At 39.4% G+C, this 20,407-nt stretch overlaps 1 protein-coding gene across 1 annotated transcript in view; it reads right to left on the bottom strand.

Moving 5' to 3' along the window:
• The window catches only part of PDE11A (phosphodiesterase 11A), a 129,394-nt gene that overhangs the window by 27,465 nt on the left and 81,522 nt on the right, over window positions 1-20,407 (bottom strand). Inside the window, exons 12-15 of the mRNA XM_050711656.1 lie at window positions 8,793-8,939; window positions 8,580-8,687; window positions 2,736-2,845; window positions 45-135 (exon numbers count right to left, since the gene is read on the bottom strand). Coding sequence (XP_050567613.1) covers window positions 45-135; window positions 2,736-2,845; window positions 8,580-8,687; window positions 8,793-8,939 — 456 coding nt within the window. The remainder of the gene's footprint in view (window positions 1-44; window positions 136-2,735; window positions 2,846-8,579; window positions 8,688-8,792; window positions 8,940-20,407) is intronic.

Here is a 20,407-nt window from a genome sequence, read left to right as displayed (position 1 = left end):
CTGCCCAACAGCTTACAGTGAGATTAATAGTAATGCTTTTGTACCTCACTTTGGAGAATCATGACAGCATGATTGAAATGGTGGTGCTCCAAGGTAGCAGAGGTGCCATAGAGCTGAGCTAAGGCTGATCCGCTCCTGAAACAGAACACAGGGAGTCAACAAATACTGCTCGTCTGCTTACGAAGCAGGTTTCAGAGACAATTTAGTAATGAAAGCATGTAGCCACACTTGCCTTCTCCATGTCAGCAAACATACTTGAGAGAGTTGGCCAGAGCAAAACAGTCACTTAAAGCCAAATACACGGCATTTATGTTCCAGACCTTGCTAAATACCATCATCTGACTAAAGATATTCCTGGAACTCCATGAAGTTTTGGAATGCAACTTCCAAAGCACCTCAGCAATGCAGCAGCACAGGCACGCACCACTATGCAGTAAAAGCAGGCAGTAACGTCCTTGAGCAGGTGCCAAGGGACTAGCTCTTCTATTATTACCTTTCATTTTCAGTTTTTAATAGATGTAAAAACAATGGATTACAAAGGGTGGCTACAAATGCTTTAAAAACAAACAAACAAAACAACTGCAAATGCTGTAAAGTCTTGTCTATATGTGAAACCATACACTTAAAAAATTAAGGTAGACATAAAACCAGAAGTGAGAGCAATAAATATAAAAGTTTAGCCTCTGTCTAGAATGTATTTTCTGATCATGTTTATTGTCTAAAACAAAATTAAGCTTCAAAATGCACAGAGCAGGTGGATTTTTCAAGTTTAAATAGCAAAAACTTAGACAATGCAATTGAAAACTGTATGAACAATTGTAGCATTGAAAATTGTTGGGAGGTGCAGAGAATTGGACTGGACTGTCAGAACAGTTACTGTTCACCATTACTTCACTTCTGGGACCCAGCCTTGAGTGACAAGATGGGTTTTCTTTCCAAAGAAATGAGAATAAGAGATTATGCTACAGACAAACAGAAAGAGTCTCCTAGGAGCATATACTATAAAACTGCACCATACTGATATTTAATTATCAGAAGCAGCTATATTAGAGAGAAGGATGTCCAGGAAACATCATCCCTAGAGAACACAGTGTTGAGATATATAACAGAGCCATTTCAGACAGCTGTGATATTGCCTTCATCGTATACCTCTTGAACTTTCATCACATAGAACAGTAGCATTGAACACTGAAGATAAAATAGGAAAATGTGATGCTTAAATTTGTAAGTCAAGTTAGAGGAATAAATAACAGCTGCTGTATGAAAACTGCAACTTCTATTTTCAGGGATATTTTATATGTGTAGTAATGTTTGTCTTTTGTTAAATGTCTTCAGCAATTTCTTTATGGAGTCGTAAAATGGTAGTCTCCTCTTTGTACTCAGTTGTCAAAGAAGTATAAGTGACAGCAGTCTAACACTGAAACCTTTACCTTTAACTCAGCCATCCCTCTGCACAGGAGATACGGTTGGGTAATATTACAGTAGAGAAGTGGTTAACTTAATCAGAGCCTAAAAAGGTCTGGATGTAAATCTTAGGTCTCATGTTGGTAAATTAGGAACATAAACATCAATCAGCTGAACTTCCCATTTGTCTCGTCTTTTTTGATTCTCTTCAAGATTCAGCTGCAAACATGCATCTAGCGGTGCTTGGTAACCTTTGCACCACGAGCTCTGTCTTGAGCACTGCAATTGATTTTTCTTGCTGTGGTGATTGAAGATCCAGACAGTGTCATTGTTTCATTGAGACTGTACAGCAGCAGCAATAGCTCAGGAAATGGTGGCTTAGTGAATATCAGAAACATCAATTTGAGTGATGTTCACTGAGGCTACTCACCCCCAGAAATGCCGCAGCCAGTGCACATACACGCTGCAACAAACAGGCTATCTTTGCACATAAAAGGGTATGACAATAGGCCAACATACCCTGTCTTTCAAATACTTTGGACAACCATTTGACCACTTCCTGTCACAGTGTAGGATTAGCAGTAATGCAAAACAGACAAATCTGCAAACACATTCTGAGTTCTGCAGAACAAGAGAGCCTCAGGGTCTCATTTTCTGACTGTAGAGGGCCCAGGGAGCGAAGAAAACCACACAGGATTTGGATAAGGAATCTCTATGTCTGACAACTGCATTTCACAGTTTGTCCAGGATGTTGTCAGGGGACATTTCCTACTGCCTTTCAAACACAGATTTTGGAAACAATTTGACCTTGGTCGACAGAGTTCCCTTACCACCACAGTCCAAAGTACCCACAAACTTTCCATTAATCTGTGGCTACTTCAGTAACATGTCTGAGGGCAGCAGCCTGGACAGTAAAAATAAGTGTGAGTCAGGGTTGCCGGATCGGGTCCTAAGCACTTTGAATAGAATAAAAATCATTCTTAGAATTGCAAATGATCCAGAGAGCAAGATGTCATATAGGTGATGTAAGAATCTGCCTGCGAGATACCTGAGCTTGAGAGAAACATCAGGCTTTGGTACCTTGTTTCAATATTTGGTGTCTGTTCACAAGGAGTAACCCAATCGACAGCCTGATACAAAGGACAAGCCAACAGTTACCACAAAGAACAGAGAATTATAAAGATGGATAGTCCCTTACTATATACAGGAATAGGAATACTTAGCCTTGGCCTGGGAGGCCTGAAATTAATGCTTCATTCTTTATCCTTGGTCACCTTTTGCTCTTCTGTGGAAGAAAAACAAATTAAAGTAATAACAATTAGAAAACTTACTTGGCTTGGAAGGCATTGTTGGTTCCCCTGTGGTCAAGGTCGTGACATAAGCATCCCACAATCAAAGCTAAAATTTCAATTTCAGTCAAAATCTCCTGGAATCCTGCTGTCTGAAAGCAGAAAAAAATAGCATCTGTAACTATCTGTAACAAAAAGGATAAGTAATGATAGTCCATTGAGCAACAGTCAACTTTGTTTTGATATCATGAACATTTCAGTAAGGAGAAGATAAATGCTTTATTGTCATATTATGTTCCCTGCTGTATGTTAGATGGTTAGCAGAATAGATAACGTTCTTGGAGTGATCTGTTATTATCTCTCTGTTGCATTTCCAGCATGCCATTTCCCCGCGACCCAGAAGGCACTAAAGGCAAAAAGAGATGGAAAAAAACACCAATAACTACACACTAAGATAGCAACTGAAATTTCATACCATAGAAATACAAAACAAAATTGATTTTGTTTTGAAATTATTGTTCAGAGAAGTACATTAACACAGATTTCTTCAATCCTGAGGTGATCATTTTAGTTAATCCCTACAGTCAGAGATATCTAAGATGTTAAATCAAAAGAGGTATAAAAGAAGCCAGCTAAAATATAGTCTATGGAACTATTATGAACTATTAAGTGATTTGTTATCTGGGACATACGAAATGAAATGACATGATTTAAAGGGGAAATACCTCAAATTGCATAATTCTGCTGCAGATACCCTCTTGAATTTGAGAAAGAATTTTGAAAATGTATGTACCAAAATTCCCCATGACCACCTCAGGTACACCTGTGTGAATGGAGAGCTGACCTACCAACATTTTTTGCCGTTATACCTCTCCTCGTAGAGGAGACCTGCTATAGCAGTTTTTCTCCCTGAACTGTCTCATGCCAGAGGAGAAACACTGCTGCTGTTGCTAACCTCAGGCATCCTGAACAGGTCCTGTTCGAGGAGGTACTGGAGGCTGCGTGGGACACCCCTTGTCTGGTGCCTTGCACCTTACCCTCAGCAGAAACAACCTGGTACTTCAGCTCTTCAGAAGCACAAGGGCACATTGCCTGTGAAAAGGACTGACTGAGCTGGAAAACAATTAACACTTGTCTTTCCATAGTGCCAGGCTCCAACTACACTCTGACTAGCCACATATTTTAGTTAGCATGAGAGAGATTAAATAAAGAAATATAAAATACATTTACATTGGAAGATCAAAGCTAGGCTGAACACTAACACCACATAAGAAATCCTTAATTCCACTGATTCTGAGTGGGGAATATTTTCACCCACTGGCAAGAAGAGTGTTAAGCGATACAAAGACAATGAATAACTGTGGCATTTGGTGTCCTTACACTTCTGTAGGAACACACTGCCTAGATGCCAGTCATTACTGCAATACCATGTGAAAACTCTGCTATTCACCCTGAAGACTATAAATTCTACTTAAATAAATGCTTATCCAAACCCCAATATTCTCTGTTTTCATAGTCTGAAAGGCAGTTGCAGTTAATTCTTAGGCAGTACAGAGAACCAACTTTCCCTGAGTGCTCAGGAAAACATTTTAATGTGAACTGAAGAAGTGCAGGACTCGCTACAAAAGCTTTATAACTGCGCATCAAAGTTTATATATCGAAAAGATCAAATGTGAGGAAAAAAGATTCCATTCAGGAAGTGTCCACTGGTGTTCAGATTAACTTGAATATTTATGAAAGGGCTTCTCCTGCTTCCTAGCAGCATTGCTTTTTAAAATTTCTGTAGCAGCTACCCAGGCAGAGAAAATAATTTAAAAAATAGTGTTTTCTCTTTTTACTTTTTAAATATTGCTCTTATATAACAAAGAATAAGCAAGGTCTATTTAGAAAAATAAAAATAAGCTTGTAACTGACAACATACCATGTGTCAAGTTTCAATCTAGAAAAAACGTTCAAAAACTGTGTTAAAGCAACTTAAAATAGATGTTTCATAATAGAAAATTGATGGTGCAATAAATAGCCTTTAGCATAACAGAAGCTTTGATTAAACTTCAGGATTCAACCTGCATTATAAATGCAGGAAAACTGATTAAGGAATTTATTAACAGTAGCAATATCTCAAAAATAAATTCAACATTTAATCAAAAATCTTGTCATTGAATGTATGGGAGAAATACAGCATATTTCACTTAATAAGATCATTTAAAATAAAACAATGTTATGATAAGAGGATATTTGCTTTCTTGCATTATATTCAGACCAAAGGATTACATTTCCCCATTTTTTGAATTTACACAGAGAGAAAAAATACATAGCTATAGATGATGGTGCAGTAAAATTTATTTTCACCAGAAAAGGAATGACCCATAACTCATGAGTGGCAGAGTCTCCAGTGAGTTATGGAGGTCATTCTTTCATGTGAGGAAATGAATTGCATTCATTATACCTTGCTCCACATTTATATGTTTCGTTATTAGCACACCAGATGGGATTTTAATTTTGTATTACTTACTTCAAAAAGTAAAAATGAAAAAGTAAGTATCAATATGAACTGGGTTAGGCAAAGGCATTGATAATGAAGGCTGGGCTTGATCCTGTGGTTTAGTCTCGTGTGATGTTCCTACCTCGCAGGAGCAGCCTTGCTTCAGTGCGTGTCTTCAGAATACTTGTACAAGAGTATGACTCATAGGACTGGGCTTATATTTCTCCAGTGTCTAACTGGAGAGACAGAACATGTATATTTAGACATACAGGAATATACAGTAGACACACCAAAGGCTGACATGGGAGTGAAACAACTGGTTTAAGCTTTGCTGGATTTCTGATGGTTGGCTTGTTCTGCCCAGCTGAATTTTGCTCCTGCTTTCAGTGGGAATGTGGTCAGGCTACCACGTTACAGTTTAGAAATTACTATGCTATGGTAAGACCTTCTTGAAAACTCCCTAAAATAGACCTGTTTATTTATATTTGTGGTACAGCTAATATTGCTGACTTTCATAGAGAAGTCAGGAATAGGCTACAATAACTGTAGGAAAGAGTCTTGCACATAGACATACATTCATATACACATTGCAAAACTAAGTATCCTACACAAATCAGCACCTTTCTGATCACCAAAGCCCCTCTGCAAGGCAGAGAATTTTCCCTTTTTACAGATAAAACACCAAGGCATGTTAACTAGGATGTTGCCTAACAAGGCAAATGCAGTATGAGCAAGCCCTGTGCTATTATGTCTTTTGGCTATCACTTTCATGTCTTTTTTCACAAGATCAGTCTTCCTATCTCTGGAAGCAAGAGCAGCCGAGGTGGGTCCCACACTGGACAGACCTCTATCAGAGCAGACAGATCTCTAGATCTGTCACACTAGATCCACACTAGATAGATCTCTATCAGAGCAGCAGCAAAGCAGGGTGGAACTTGGAAAGTCAAATGCCTAGTGTATGTGCCCAGCTACTCACTTGCAATCGCTTGTTCAATTCACCAGAAGTGTGGATAATGAAAGGAGTTTGGCCTGAAAATCCTAGATTACCTCCCACAGATATTTATATCCCCATGCTGATTGCTAAAAGCATCCTGCGATTCTGCTTTGAGAACCACAGAGTAGATTCAGATTTCAGCCTCGCAGGCCTACTGCTGGCTGTTCAAGAAACCGAAATCTTCCTCCTCCCTGCTGGCTGCCGATTTAGTCACTTCCAGCTGAGATGGAAGTGCCTGGTAGGGAAGAGCTTTTCCCACCCAAAACAACAACCGGCCGCAAACCTGGCCTCGGAGCTCCATCTAGAGGACGCTTCTCCTCACAGAGGAGGTTTGTGAAGATGGGAGACGTGGCTTCCTCGAATCTCCAGGAGTATTCAACAGAAATTAATGCTATTCCCATTCAAATGGCGTTGCTGACTTCCCACTTATTGCTCAGAATGAAAAGCTTTTCATCTTTAGATAAATTACAAAAAAAAAAAAAAAAAAAGCGCATGTCAAGTTTATAGCGCTTCAAAAACTACGAATGCCCCCATGTCACCATGAGATTTTGCTTAAAGTCAACAGAAAGTGTCTGCTGGAAAACAGAAACAACTTTAATTCTTCTCTGCTGAACAACCTCACTCCCCCCAAAAGGGGTGAATTTTCTCTCTTATTTAAGATCTCTGTTTGCTTTGTCTCACGGTGTATAACAACTTGTTACACGTTTGTAAATGCTCACAGAAATTAGCCCCTGTAGCTTTAGCTAGCAAAACAGACCTAGCACATTTACCTGCTAGGGGACTTCATGCTCTGTTTTTACTCTTGACCAGGGTATGCAGCTGTGCCACAGAGACCGTGCCAAACCGAGGAGGATAGCTTGGAATCCACACCAGAAACAGCTGTGCCCCACACGCACAGGTAACATGCCATGGCCCATCCAATGTCCATTTAACACAGCAGAAACATTTCAGCAGGGAACAGACTGATCTGGTGATCTGTGCTGCTGTATGAACAGCACAGACTGTGCAGTCTCAACCGATAATGCTCAGACTGATGGCACATGAACACTAGCCTCGATGCAGAGGCTGTTCAGCAACAAGAGTGTAAAAATTCAGTGATTAAAAATTAGGGAACAAGCACATCATATCCCTGGCCTCAGTAAGGGCACTTCTGTAACACCTACTGATTAGGATGTCTTCAAAACACAGCTCCCCAGCCAGGTGGTAGTGGTAGCCCAGAGGTATTTTTATTGTCTACAAAATGTCATCTCCCAGGTTTACAGAAAAACTTGTTTCTCCTTTGTTAAGATGTGAGCAGTTTAGCACTGTTCACCAGAGACTACGTTAACAAGTCAGAAGATTTGAATTTTATTTCTAGTTCTGTCAAATGTTCCTCTGTCCCTGGGAAAGAAAATATTCCTGTATTTGCAAGTGCAGCCTTTGCTTTGGGGAGTCTGTTTGTTGGTTCCTCATTAAAATATTCTAAGATTTAAATGAGAAATATTCTTCTAATTATATAACATAAGCTTATGTGTCAACCATCTTCAATAAGAAAAGATGGTTGACAATGCATCTTATGAATATTAGAGATTTACATTAACATTTCATTTAATTTGAATTCTTATTTTTATCTGGAGATATGACAAAAAAATTTGAAAGCACAGTGAAAGTCCTGCATCACACAATATCAGGCTGCTTCTCTTTTGCTGTATTAACCAGAACCTTAAAAATCCAGAACCACCAGTCTTTTTACTGATACTTTTGCAAGAATTAACAGGTCAAATATGCATTATTTCATGTGGTGAGGTTGCTGTGGGGTAGGAGGAAGGAGAGTAGAAACATTGGTACTTTCAAAGAATTAACTTATATGTTGAGAGAAGTTACGGCTACCGATGGAGATAAAGGTTAATAAAACGCAGCAGTGTTACAGCATCCAACGTACAAGGTTCAGTTCATTCACTAAGTTAGAAGATGATCTTAGAATGTTTTAAGGCAGTACCTTCCACGACTATCTAGATGAAGCTGGAGAAGAAAATATTTAATATCAACATAATAAATACTTCTTTTAGGATTCTAATCTTCCATGTTTTAGTACGTCCCAATTTAAGAGTCTAAAATAAATGTCAAATCAAAGTGTTCCAAAAGGAAAACATTATTGTAAGATCAAGATCCATAATAACAAGCTCACTCCGAGACTGCCATCTGTTTTCAGTCACTTAATGTGCCTATGGTATCACTGTCACTAAAACACTATAAGGTTTTGCCAAATATGTGCTGCCTTAAGTTGAATAACCTAATTCTGCGTGCATATCCATTGCAAATGAATGAATATCTTAATAACTAGAAAAGAAATGTTAGAAAATGTTTAGACAGGTAAGGCAACGTGGCAATAAAAGCTCCTACGGGATTGTGTCTGTAGCTGGATACTTACAGTTAACATGGCAAACATTAGCTGGCACACGTTGAAAGCATGCCTCCAGTTGTGGTATAAAACCATTCGATAATTCTTCCTAACCGTCAAAAGCCACCTACACAGTGTCTGAAATGAAAAGTACAAATTTTACCAAGGCTACTAAATGTGTGCAAATGGACAGAGCAGAGCCAAGACAGAAGCAGCAGATATCTCCGCAGAGCAGATGGTTACCTCGTAGTCAATTTTAAATTTCTGAACCATTCCAAGTTCCATGAACATCCGCAGGGCTGCAGTAATCATGGCATCCACATCAAGTGAGAAGTCATCAAAATGGATGTCATCAATGCCAAGCTCTGACACCAGAGGGATGTTTGCTGCCTGAAAATGCCAAGGGGAAAGGGAAACTTCTGATTCAAATCCTGGGCCTTTTTTTCCATGTCACTCTTACAAGAAACCACCCATACAGCTGTTCTGACCTGCCAATTCAAATCAACCCTGCTTGATTTGAATGCCAACCAATACAAGTCTTCACGTGAGAAATACCAACAGGGCAAGGTAACAGAGAAGGGGAACAATGGGAAGGAGAAGAACCAGATACAATCAGGAAATATGCTCACCATCCCAACTGGAACCTGCGTACAGCATTTAGACTGGAAGAGCTGTCCACTTTACAGCTATTGCAGTAACACAATATATTCCAATGCAAATTACAATGGTGTAATGCAAGAAAGAAAAATGCATCTGGACAGCCAGCAGCTGTGAATTTTAATCACTACCATTCAGAAATGCAAAGTAAATACTGCTCTGCAGGATTTCTTCGTCCAAATGCCTTTATGTTCATAAGCGTACAAGTGCCCTTCACTTTATACTGTTCACTACACATTCACAGAACCAAAACAGTAATACAAGAAACGTTTGGAAAGAAATACTTTCCAAAGGAACATAAAAATAATTTTCAACATTCTGATCATGCAGTAAGTTAATAAGCTATAGCAAAAGCCTTATATCTTTCTCCTTCCATATGACAGCAGATTCATGTTCCATTTGTAATAGAGGAATGGGCTTTTCATGCACACAAAATCATACAAGGTGGTTGTGCAGGACTGGCTGATGAATACAGCTGTGCACATAGACATGTTCTGGGTGGCCCAGCGGCAGCATCTGCAGGAGCCAGGCGGAGGTGCCATCAACCCTCAAGGGCTTGTTTGCCCTTCCTTATGCCCCTTCAGACTTGCCACTCATCTCTCCAGAGAGGGCAGGTGGAGGAGCCTGCATTTGCTGAAGAAGCATCTCTTCTCGCTCTCCTCCAGCGAGAAGGTGATGGGTCAGGTAAAAATCTCACAAAGGAGCTGAGTCTGGCCCATGGGCCATGGGCTGTACCATGCTGAATTTGTTAAACTTGCAGGGACTCAGCTGGCATGGCACATCCAGGTACTCATTGGCATATGAAAATACCTGTTCATGCAGTTTTAAGTTCACCTTCACAGTTATGGGTTTCTACATGGTGACCTTATGGCTTCCTTTTTAAGAACTTTTATTTTGAAACACTGCACCATAACTATGACAAGTTACTGACAAGTAAAAAGCTTTTTCTAGGCAAAGGAAAAGTACCACCTCAATAGTTACTTTACACAAAGATTAAGCTGGTTCAGCCGTACCATGTACAAGCAGATAGCGCAAACCTGTCATAGAACAGTATTAACATTGTGGTACTGACCCATCTGCTAACTAGAAGAAAATTGCCTTTTCACTTCAGTGCCCAGTGCTGCATGCCAATACCACAAAAAGTCACGGTGTTATGCCAGTGAGGTTAATTGGCATGGGAAATAAAACAACCCATCACGTGTCATTCCAGGACACAGCTGAAGAACCTCAGGAGCATGCAGGAGAGAAGCAATCTTGGTTAATCATATACATACTTTGTCCACTAGCCTAATGATTCAGGTTGAATCAATTCAATACTTTTTTCTAAATTTTATTTGAATAATTGTTGAAATATTTGAAATAGTTCTAAATGACACCAACACAATTTATGCCTTAATACTCCTTAAGATCTGGCTGCAAAGCTACACATTTACTTCTGAGGTAATGAAAAAGAAGATGCTGTTAGATGTGAAACAGGAATGCTGGCCCAAATGCTGACACCTAGACCTTCAGCAGTCTTACAAAAATTGTGACTTTTTATCAGTCACTTAAAATATTTATTTTATGGATACACTCACTGCATTTTAAACGTACTCTATACAGAAAGTCTTTGATGGAAGAAAAGCATTTGTCAATTTTACTTGTTTCTTAGAAAGAAGTTTAAAGAACAAAGATGCTGAAACAGAACTGCCTGGCTGTAAGCAGCCCTGCTTGAAATTGCTTCACTGAAACCATCTTTACAAACCTATTGCTGCATTTTCATTAACTCTGAAGTGGGCTCTGATTAACATTTTCATGTTTTCTATACCCTTAAAAGGGAAGGGGTATTTCCCTTGCTATTTTTCAATGAAAACAAATACGTTTACCAACCTGTTACAATTCAAGGGAGTACAACTGAAGCAGTTGCTCAGCTACAACTGTTTTTCCCTTTTTCAGATTGTGGAGAATTAACAATATATTCCAAATCTATTACAAACTGAACAAGAGTTTAACAAAGCAAGTCAAAAACAATTTCTTCCCATGTCAGTCTGAAACTTTTAAATATTTATGAGATTTTACATTCCTAAATTTAACAGGAGTGCCATAATCCAAAATAACTGCTGAATTAATAGCCAGGAGATAACATTTGTATAAAAGAACCATTTGCTTTACAACAGCAATAAAGGAAACAACAGAATTATGAGTGTTGAGACTAATTTGAATAATGTTAAAAAAAATTGATATGTTGTGGGGCTGAAGCAATATTCTGGCTGCACCTGGCATTGTCTGTCCTGTGCTTCTTATGTTGGAAATGCAGCAGTCCAGGGTTTATAGGAGAGCAGTCATTAAAACTTCATTTTTTTAATTACAAAGATATAAAAAATATTAATAATACTGAATATTAAAACATATCCAGCCCTAACATTTTGCTGCACTGCAGGAGAAATTCCAGTGGATTTCTTAAAATAAACAGCAATAACAACATTCTCTTCCAGGAAAACAGAAGGGATGAAAGTACCACGACAATAAGAGGAAGGGGCAGGCAATTAAAATTCAACTTACAGTGAAATTATTTTCTAAAGCACCCCAGTGATTTAGGATCACTTAAAAGGCTTGCTTCCTTTGGAATGTTTTGAAGTTCAATTTCCTCTTTCTAAAAACAATTAAGAACATTATACATTGAAGTCTTTTTACCCTGCGGACCAAGTAATTTCAAGGCTCTTCATCCTTGAGAAAGATTCACATGACTCTCCTATCAGCTAATCAGTAAATTAAAGCTGGATGTGACTCCTCTGGTCACATCCCAGTACTCCATGGAATCAAATTAAAAATACATATTGAAAGGAGCCATGAACACAAGTTGGGGTTAACCCACGGAAGGCATCTGGTCTTGCCTAGTAAGTACAAACTTGGCTGTTCCCAGGCTGGGAAACTCTCACCACTTGTAGTCAACTTGAGAAAGGGCGCCATGCCCCTGGAAGAGTGCACGGGGACAAGGTCTGTGTCTGCCCCATACTCACATGTGCACGGGCTGGGGGTGGGATGGGTACAGGAGGGGGGAATAGTGCCTTTGTAGTCAGTTCAGAGAGGAGGCAGATTTTCCTTTCCTCATTGCTCTTCACTATCGTGTAAATTGCTTCACAGCCTGCTTGGCACATGTGAACAGCTAGGAGACAAGTGACTGGTTGAACCTTAACCAAACCTACATCAGCAGTCACCAAAGAGCTGAATGTCATTAATGACCATCATACTTCCAAATGCATAGAGCAACTCTATCAACTATAGAATCCCAATTCTGGCCACTATCAAAGAGAGCCTATGGAATAGAAAACTTGTGGTTCTGGTTCTGTATTAGTAAGCCTCTGGGCTGCTGTGGATGAGTAGAACTTAAAAAGGAGAACTTTAGAAAACCAAGGAGTCAAAAATTTTATGGAAACACTAAAAATTGAAATACTTCATATAAAACCTACTATTTGATGCTTACACCTTAGTGCTGCTGAGAACAAGCGTTTCACAGTTTTAGAAGCACATATAAAATGTATGTGGTATAAAATGTTTTCTTTATATCGGTAGCATAGAACTAGACAAGAATAAAGTATTCATTCATACTCTTTCATTCTTGTGGACAGTATGTGTACATGTATATATACACGTCAGAAAAGCGCAGTGTAATACACGCACGCAGAGAATTTTACAAGGTTCTCCCTGTAAGGGCTGAATGAGGCGCTCATGAGGAACACCAATCAATCAACACAAGCAAAAGGAGAGACTTCTGCTGCTGTTTTGAGCACGTTTCCTGAATGAGATATAGGTTTTACATTCAGCTTGGTTAACGTTACTACAAATTGCTTTCCTTTTAATCCTACTTTCAATTTCTGCCATATACTACCCTAACACCTTCATAATGGCCAATATAGACGTTGGGAAAGTGTATGCAAAACATGTCATTAAATGACCTCTTACACTCATTAATGCCACTGAGAAAAACAAATTAACTTTAAATCAATTTATAGTTATAAATAGTACAAGAACAATCCCTTGAAATGGGTAAATGGAAAGGCGGCAAAGTTCCTGAATAGCCTGATAGCTGCCATAAGCGTGTGATAGGTGTCTTTCCATTTTAGGATCTGGAAACATTACCAGTCTTTCCAAATAGGAAAGGAACTTTATGGGTTTCCCTAACGATCCACAAAGTTTTACAAACCAAACATACCCTGTGTGAGACTGAAGTCTAGTTTTCAGCATGTGAAAGCTATACCGAGCTAAACTCTTCTTATTCTAGCTACTCAGATTTACCTTCAGCAGAGACCAGCAGGCCAGTCCACGTTACCAGTGCAAAAAATGCTCAGAGGGAGATAACTCTTCATGTAGGGGGACAATTGTATCACTCCAGGAACAAATATGAAATAGCAATTTGGACAATTAGCAATCTCCTGTAGCAGAATTTGATTATGAGACCATTCTGGCTTAGTAGTGGAAAGAGGGCAATTTGGTGGTGATTACATTCTCTCCCATCTTGCCAAATTTCTTTTATTCCATCCATATTTCCCACCGGTCATCACACACTGATAGGCAGCTTAAGAAGTTTCTTACACAGAAGATACCTACAGCTGAAGGATCTGGTTGTAATAATTCCATTCGGCATTATATATAAAATATGGAAACGCAGCTTTTGATCCCGTTTGGTACTGAGAACACAAGACAAAATATAATTTGCAGGGAAGGCTAAATGATTTTGAACTAATACTTGTAACAATATATTCCTAGCAATCTTATGTATTCCATATTTGATACTGAGATGAAGTCAGACTTGAGGCCCTTTTAAGTACTTCTGTAGCTTCTCAGAAGTACTTCTTTGAGTACTTCTGTAGCTCTCAGAAGATCAGGACCTGAAAAAATCTTAAAGACTGATCATCAAAAACTGCAAAGAAATCATCAAAGCAGATGTTTAAATGTGATGCCTTCATCTTTATCATCTACCAAACCATACTAGAGCCAGTAACTTCTGATGGCATAGATTTTGATTTGTAAAGGGTTCTTTTCATGTATAAAGGCCTCTAAAAATACTTGCTTATATTTATATCTGCAGACATTTTTTACAACGTATCTTTTATAGTCAGTTGATAGCAGTAGTGGACAAATTCCGCACATATTCCCAGTCATGGAAGACCAAAGTCTGTTATGTTCCAGTCTGACACATTTCTTACTCTCTCCAAAGGGCAAGAATCAAATGTTTCAGCTCAGGGATGTTTTAATGCCCAGAGCAACCCGGGTTTTAAAGGCCTCCATCTGTTACTGCAGGCTGTGGCTGGCGCCTCTCTGCCTTTAGAGCGCTGAGTCAGCGCCTCTGTTCCAATGACCAACCCCAGCAGGAGCAGGACAGCAGCATTTAAATGAAAGCTTGTAATATTTACAGTAAAGGGAAGTGGCTGTGGAACAGATTCAAAGTGTGTGTGTATGTTCCTCTGTGGACTTTAATTCTAATGGGCTTTTAACATGACTATCACTGCTGCCTTCTGGAGAGAGATCACATGGAGTCACAGAGCCATTAGGTTGGAGAGGACCTCTCGACACCAGCCAGTCCAGACCCCTTCTCAAACAGGGTCAAAAAAATCATACTTTATTTGCCCTTCAACAACTTTTGCCAAATTTTGATTCCCTGAACAGGGGGATACTCAAATAACTGGAACTGGAGACCGGAGTGAAACAGGAGCAGGGCTTTGGCCCCCTCTGAAGGCAGTTGGATGAAAGCATGAGATGTGGAGACCTGGCACACTTGCTTTGCATCACCAGATCTACCAAACTCCGAGTTTCTGTGTTGGACACTATGAATGTTTTATCTAACAACTGTTCAGATGTGAAAGATATCATCAGTCCCTAGAACAGGGCTTATGAATGTTGAGCTCTTCCAGAGTAATCCAGCAGATAAGCAGCGGATTGCAATCGCAAAAGCAAATGACCAAATTCTGCCCCAAGTCCCACAGTGAGTGTCTGAGCCCTTTACTGGAAAAGGTCATTGTTTAACGTCAAGAATTCCACATCTGTAAACTGAGAATAATGCTGCTCTTGCATTCAGCTTTGAAACCTGCAAATCGAGCATGTGCATGCAGTGTATACTACTGTGTACTGCTACGTCCTCAATGAGCAAACTAGCAGTGCAGGATGCAATTTAGACAAATTGTAGAAGAAAGCAAGCTGCATTTGGTCTTGTTTCAAAAAGTTATGTTTGGCAAATGGTCAAATCAAATATATCTACTTCACTGTGGGCTCAGGACAAAAATATGGTATTTACTTTTTGGTATAAAGCTACATGTACCTGAGAAAAGAATGTATTTTTATACTTTTATTTTTAAAAGGACAAGGGAAGATATGTCATCACAGCATTTCACATGCAATTTCCAAATGTAAGCCCAGAACTATAGCTGAAAAGCTGGAAGTGTATTTCTGATCAATTAATCCTGAACATGCTTCTTTCTCAAATTGGGACCCATCAAAAGGAATAATGAATTTGATGAAGATAAAAATATTACACTTAAAATTTTCATATAAACTACAATGGAAAAGATACAAAATACATTATTTATGTTGCTAAAAATTGATCCACAGCATTACAGTTGTTTCTTAGCACATAGAAACAAAATATATGACAGCCTATAAAAGCAACAAGAAAATTCTGTTTTAAAAGAACAGACACACAAAATAAAAGCAATTAATGGTCTGAGTATCTATTATTCTTAAGGCCAAAGTACATAACCACAGCAGCCCAGGACTGGAGTTTTACAGGGCATACACATTGCACACAATGATCTCCCGAGGCGCACAGGGGAGTGTTCACGTCCTTTTGGCGTATGGTGATTAGAAAATAGCCAGTGTGTCACATACTACAGGCTAGCAACTGTCGACTTTTTATGACCATTGGTGCAGATGAGAAGCTCATACAAAAGGGTCTATTCAGGCTCCGTCCCAGAATTTTTAACAAACACTAGCACCAAACCTAGGGCAAATATTTCTCTGTGATACAAAATAAGTGTCAGGCATGCAAGGCTGCCATTTCCCACAACAGCCCTACTTGGTTTTGGTAGGCAGAGTCAGCTTTGTTGCTCCATGAAGAGCAGAATGGGTAATGAGCACTGATCCCCTTGTGCCTATAAATTTGGGAGGGTGAGTGCGGAGGGATACAAGACAGCCTTCTCCTCCACAAGACGACCTAGGAATGGGAAGGAAGGCTCTGTTTGTTTCCTTGAAGACTCAGAAGAGGAAAAGGCCTGATTAAGGGTGGAAGGAACAGGGTCAGGGTTCTCTTCACAGAAGATGTGAAGAAGCAGGGAGGAACCATTTTTTTTTGGTGGCAAACAGCCCAATTTGTGCCCTGCAATTCCCAGCAGAACACGTACAGTGTGAAGACACAAGGGAGAAGCAAAGGCATTGCCAAGAAGAGAGTAAAAAAAAACACCACAAGAAAACAAAACAATAAAACAAACAAAACCATCAGTGCCACAATAGCGTGTGAACTGGTATTACACTAGTTCTTCTGTCCCAGCCTACTCAGGCAGCACAAAACACCCCAGCACTTTGTCACAATCCACAGGAGCACTGCTCATGGGCCACGGCAGTGCTGCCAGAGCACTCAGCAGTGGCACTGGATGGCATTCCTGCTGGCCACTGAGGTTTTCTTGTTAAGCACCTGTGACAAATCAGACTGGCAGAACTGGTGACTGGTGGTAAGCAAGTGTGAGTGGGCTGCTACTCAGCTGGGGAGAAATTCCTATTTCAAATCTGCTAGAGTGACAGCTATAGCAGACTAGTGCTAGGCAGACAGTAAGTAATGCTGAAAATGCCTTCAAACTTTCAACATACATTTACAGAAAAGCTATAGAGAACCTTACAGTGATTGTCTTTAAATGTCTCATCTTTATCTTTTTCTCCTTAGTTCTCATCAGGTTTAAAAAAAATAAATCCACCTTTCCTATTCTGGATCTATAAATCACTCCCCAGGCACCCTCAGGAGAGCTCAACACAGCATCCTCCAAAAAAAACAAACACCCAACCCCAAACCAGTTTCATCTTGCTACAGCTTTAACAAGCCAGGAGGATTAGCCCAATTTCCCTCACTGGAACCAAGGTACATTCTCCACAGCACCCTTCGGCCCCATGGAGCCCACCAGCAGAGCAAGTCCAGGCCCCCAACCTGCAGAGCAGCAGGAAGCTCTGCTTCACACACAGCCCACAGCCTCATCACAACATTGTTGCTGAGAAAATACAAAATGTACGCATCCTGCTCTTTCAACAAAAATAAACAGACACTTAAATCTTGTATTTTTTCAGGTCTTTACTTACTACCTAGATCTTACTAGCTTTATAAATTTGCTTTAAACAAAAGTTGCCATTCATCTATTGCTATTTTGAGGTAGAAAGCTGCAACACAGCTTTAAATACTTCTTTTACGTTGTTGATAGAATTCTTAATGAAGATCTTACAAATACACATTAACTGGCCCCTATCACAATACTATGATATCTGACTGATATTATTGCTCCTTTTCACCTAGATACCTTTGGTCTGTCAAATGTTTTGAATATATCCTCTCATTGTATGCTTAGGGGGTGCTGTGGAAAGGCCGTATCAGGTGCAGAGATGTGGAGGTGTGAATCTCAGTGACAAGGTCTGTCTGTATGACTCTTTCAGGGACACTGAGGATTGTCCATGCCTGGTACAAAGCTGCACCAACACCTGAGCTACCACCGACTCAGAGATGCAGTTAATGAGCAGACAAGTGAGAAATGGGCCGGGCAAGGAGCTGGATACGGATCCCTACCAAGGCTGCTTTGCTGGGCCACACCAGGAGGTAGTCACCAGGGTCTCCTCCAGGTAAGTGCCACGCATCCCTGGGACAGGCGCTACCCACAGACCAGGTCCTGCCGCAGTACTGCGTTGGTTATGCCACTTACAGACTTTTCTTATCAGCACCACCACAGGTGAAGTGCAGACACATGAGCAGATACTTGCAATCAGTCTAATGGTAGTGTATATGAAATAATATATATGCATAATTTCTAAAATAGAAATAGCCTTTTTTTTTGCCCCCCGTGTATGCCCTTGAGCTTGTTGTATGCCTGGGATAAAACACACTACTGCACAGCAGCACAGAAAGCAGGGTTTGTTATACTAAGTTTAAGTACTCCAAACAGAATGCAGTACGTGCAGGGGGATCACAAAGGTGCTGGAAAACACTGATATCTGATGTTCTCAGCTCTTTTGTGCACATTCAGCCCTGGGCATAGCTTGTTGCAATGCAAAGGATGACGGAACACTTCACAGAAATGGCCTCATAAAATATTCAGCTTTCTGTTTTTGCCTGGGGTACAATCTGTGCATTTTCCATACAGTTGGAGCAAAAAAGAAGTGCTAGATCTTATTTCTCACACATTTTAAGTGTTTACACTTTTAATTTAAAAAAATAAAAATGCAGAACTACTGTCATAACTTCTCTGGTAGAAAATACATGTACACAGTCTGGGATTTTGCCCAGACTATAACAAGAGATTTTTGAGACTAAAACAATTCAGAAATCCCCCAGAGATAATGAAGCAATAGAATAAATAATGAACAAAAGTTTTTTTTTTTTTTAAACACAATATATGCTAGATATAGTTTTGCTTGGATGACACAGACCCACACACCCCAAATATGAACCTATTTAGGAAACAACTGTGCATCCATGCATTTTTTCTTTTCAAACAGTCCCAGAGCCTAAATTAATACTGCACAGAACACAGCTGCTCACATGCTTGTGTGCAGGATCAGGTCTTCCAGCACTGCCGTGCTCTATACGAGCTGATGGAGGATGGCAAAAAAAAAATAAAAAAAATTGCTGGATATTGCTGTGGACATAACATGGCTGAACCTGTCAGGATATTTCTCCCAATTCTCTCCGTGACTCATTCAAGAAGGACACGCTGTCCGTGCTGCTAACATATTCCACTACATGCACACACACAAACGTTACGATGGTGTGAAATTGCATTGGTATTACCTTTTCCAGGATTTTACAGCCTAACAAAAACACTAAATGCTCAGACTTAAAGTGGAGCAAGGATGGCACCCAGTGGCCAAACAGACTCATCTCAGAAAAACGTTTCTCAGCTCTCTCTCATCCCTCACTTTCTAGGGCTTTAATTACAAAAAGATTCTAGCTCTAAATGTGAACCAGTTGGCAATGTAAAAGGCCTTTTAAGGGCGCTGCCTTCTTTCTTTGAAGGACATTTATTTTTCCTTTTGTAAAATATTTTTTTAAATGCCTACAGAAATGTTACCATTAATAATTTAAAATCAATACCAGCAAAAATTTATGACAAACAGCTGTTTGCAGCCAGAACACAGTATCCAGGCAGAAATAAAGAAAAGCGTTCTGTCTTTTTGTAGGGTACATGCTGGGGGGAAAATGAATGATTCCATCCTGGTTTCAAAAATCAGTATTGCTATTAGGGAACTTGTTTCATTTTAAAATCAATTTTGATAATATTAATGCAAAGCATTAAATTTCTATCCAAATAAAGCTTGGTGAAAAACAACTTGATTTTTTAATCAGAAAATTCCCAGCTATAACTTCAAAAAGGAATCTAAGCTACAAAAAGAATCTAAGCTCAGTTAAATGAAATTATTATTCAAAAATATTATTGAAATTTTATACTTTTTTTTTCTGCATTTCTTTGAAGAATTCTTTCCTCCACAGGGATGTATATTAACTGTGTGGGAATAACTCACCCCTTGTAGACAGTGAAAGAACCATTACAAACCCACAGTGAAGACCTGCTAAAGTAGCATCTTTCAATGAAGTATCCCAGTTTTTAATTATTCTGGTGCAATTTAAGTGCACGAGTCTTTTCTAGATAGATTTTTCTTCCTGATTGGAAATCTTTCCAAATATAAATTCCCAAATCTGTCATGGACCAAAGCATACTACTTTATCATTTCACAAGTGTTGATTTTTTAAAAACAATTCTTCAGATATTCCTCAGCCTTGCACGACACTTTAAATGTATTCTAGCCTTATTGCTTTTTGCATGGTTGTTGGCTAAACACTGTAGCAATGTTGAACTGTATTTATTCCTCAGTGCTTTCCACTTGACAAGAGAATCTTGTAGGGTATGATGGCCGATCAGATTGAAGGACAGACAACAGGTCTGTTCGAGAATTAATCATTTCACCTTCAGTTGGAACAA

This window comes from Cygnus atratus, chromosome 6 (genome assembly GCF_013377495.2).
Source record: "Cygnus atratus isolate AKBS03 ecotype Queensland, Australia chromosome 6, CAtr_DNAZoo_HiC_assembly, whole genome shotgun sequence".
Lineage (NCBI taxonomy): Eukaryota > Metazoa > Chordata > Aves > Anseriformes > Anatidae > Cygnus > Cygnus atratus.
Note: the sequence above shows the minus strand (reverse complement) of the source record. Positions and strands in the feature narration are given on the sequence as shown.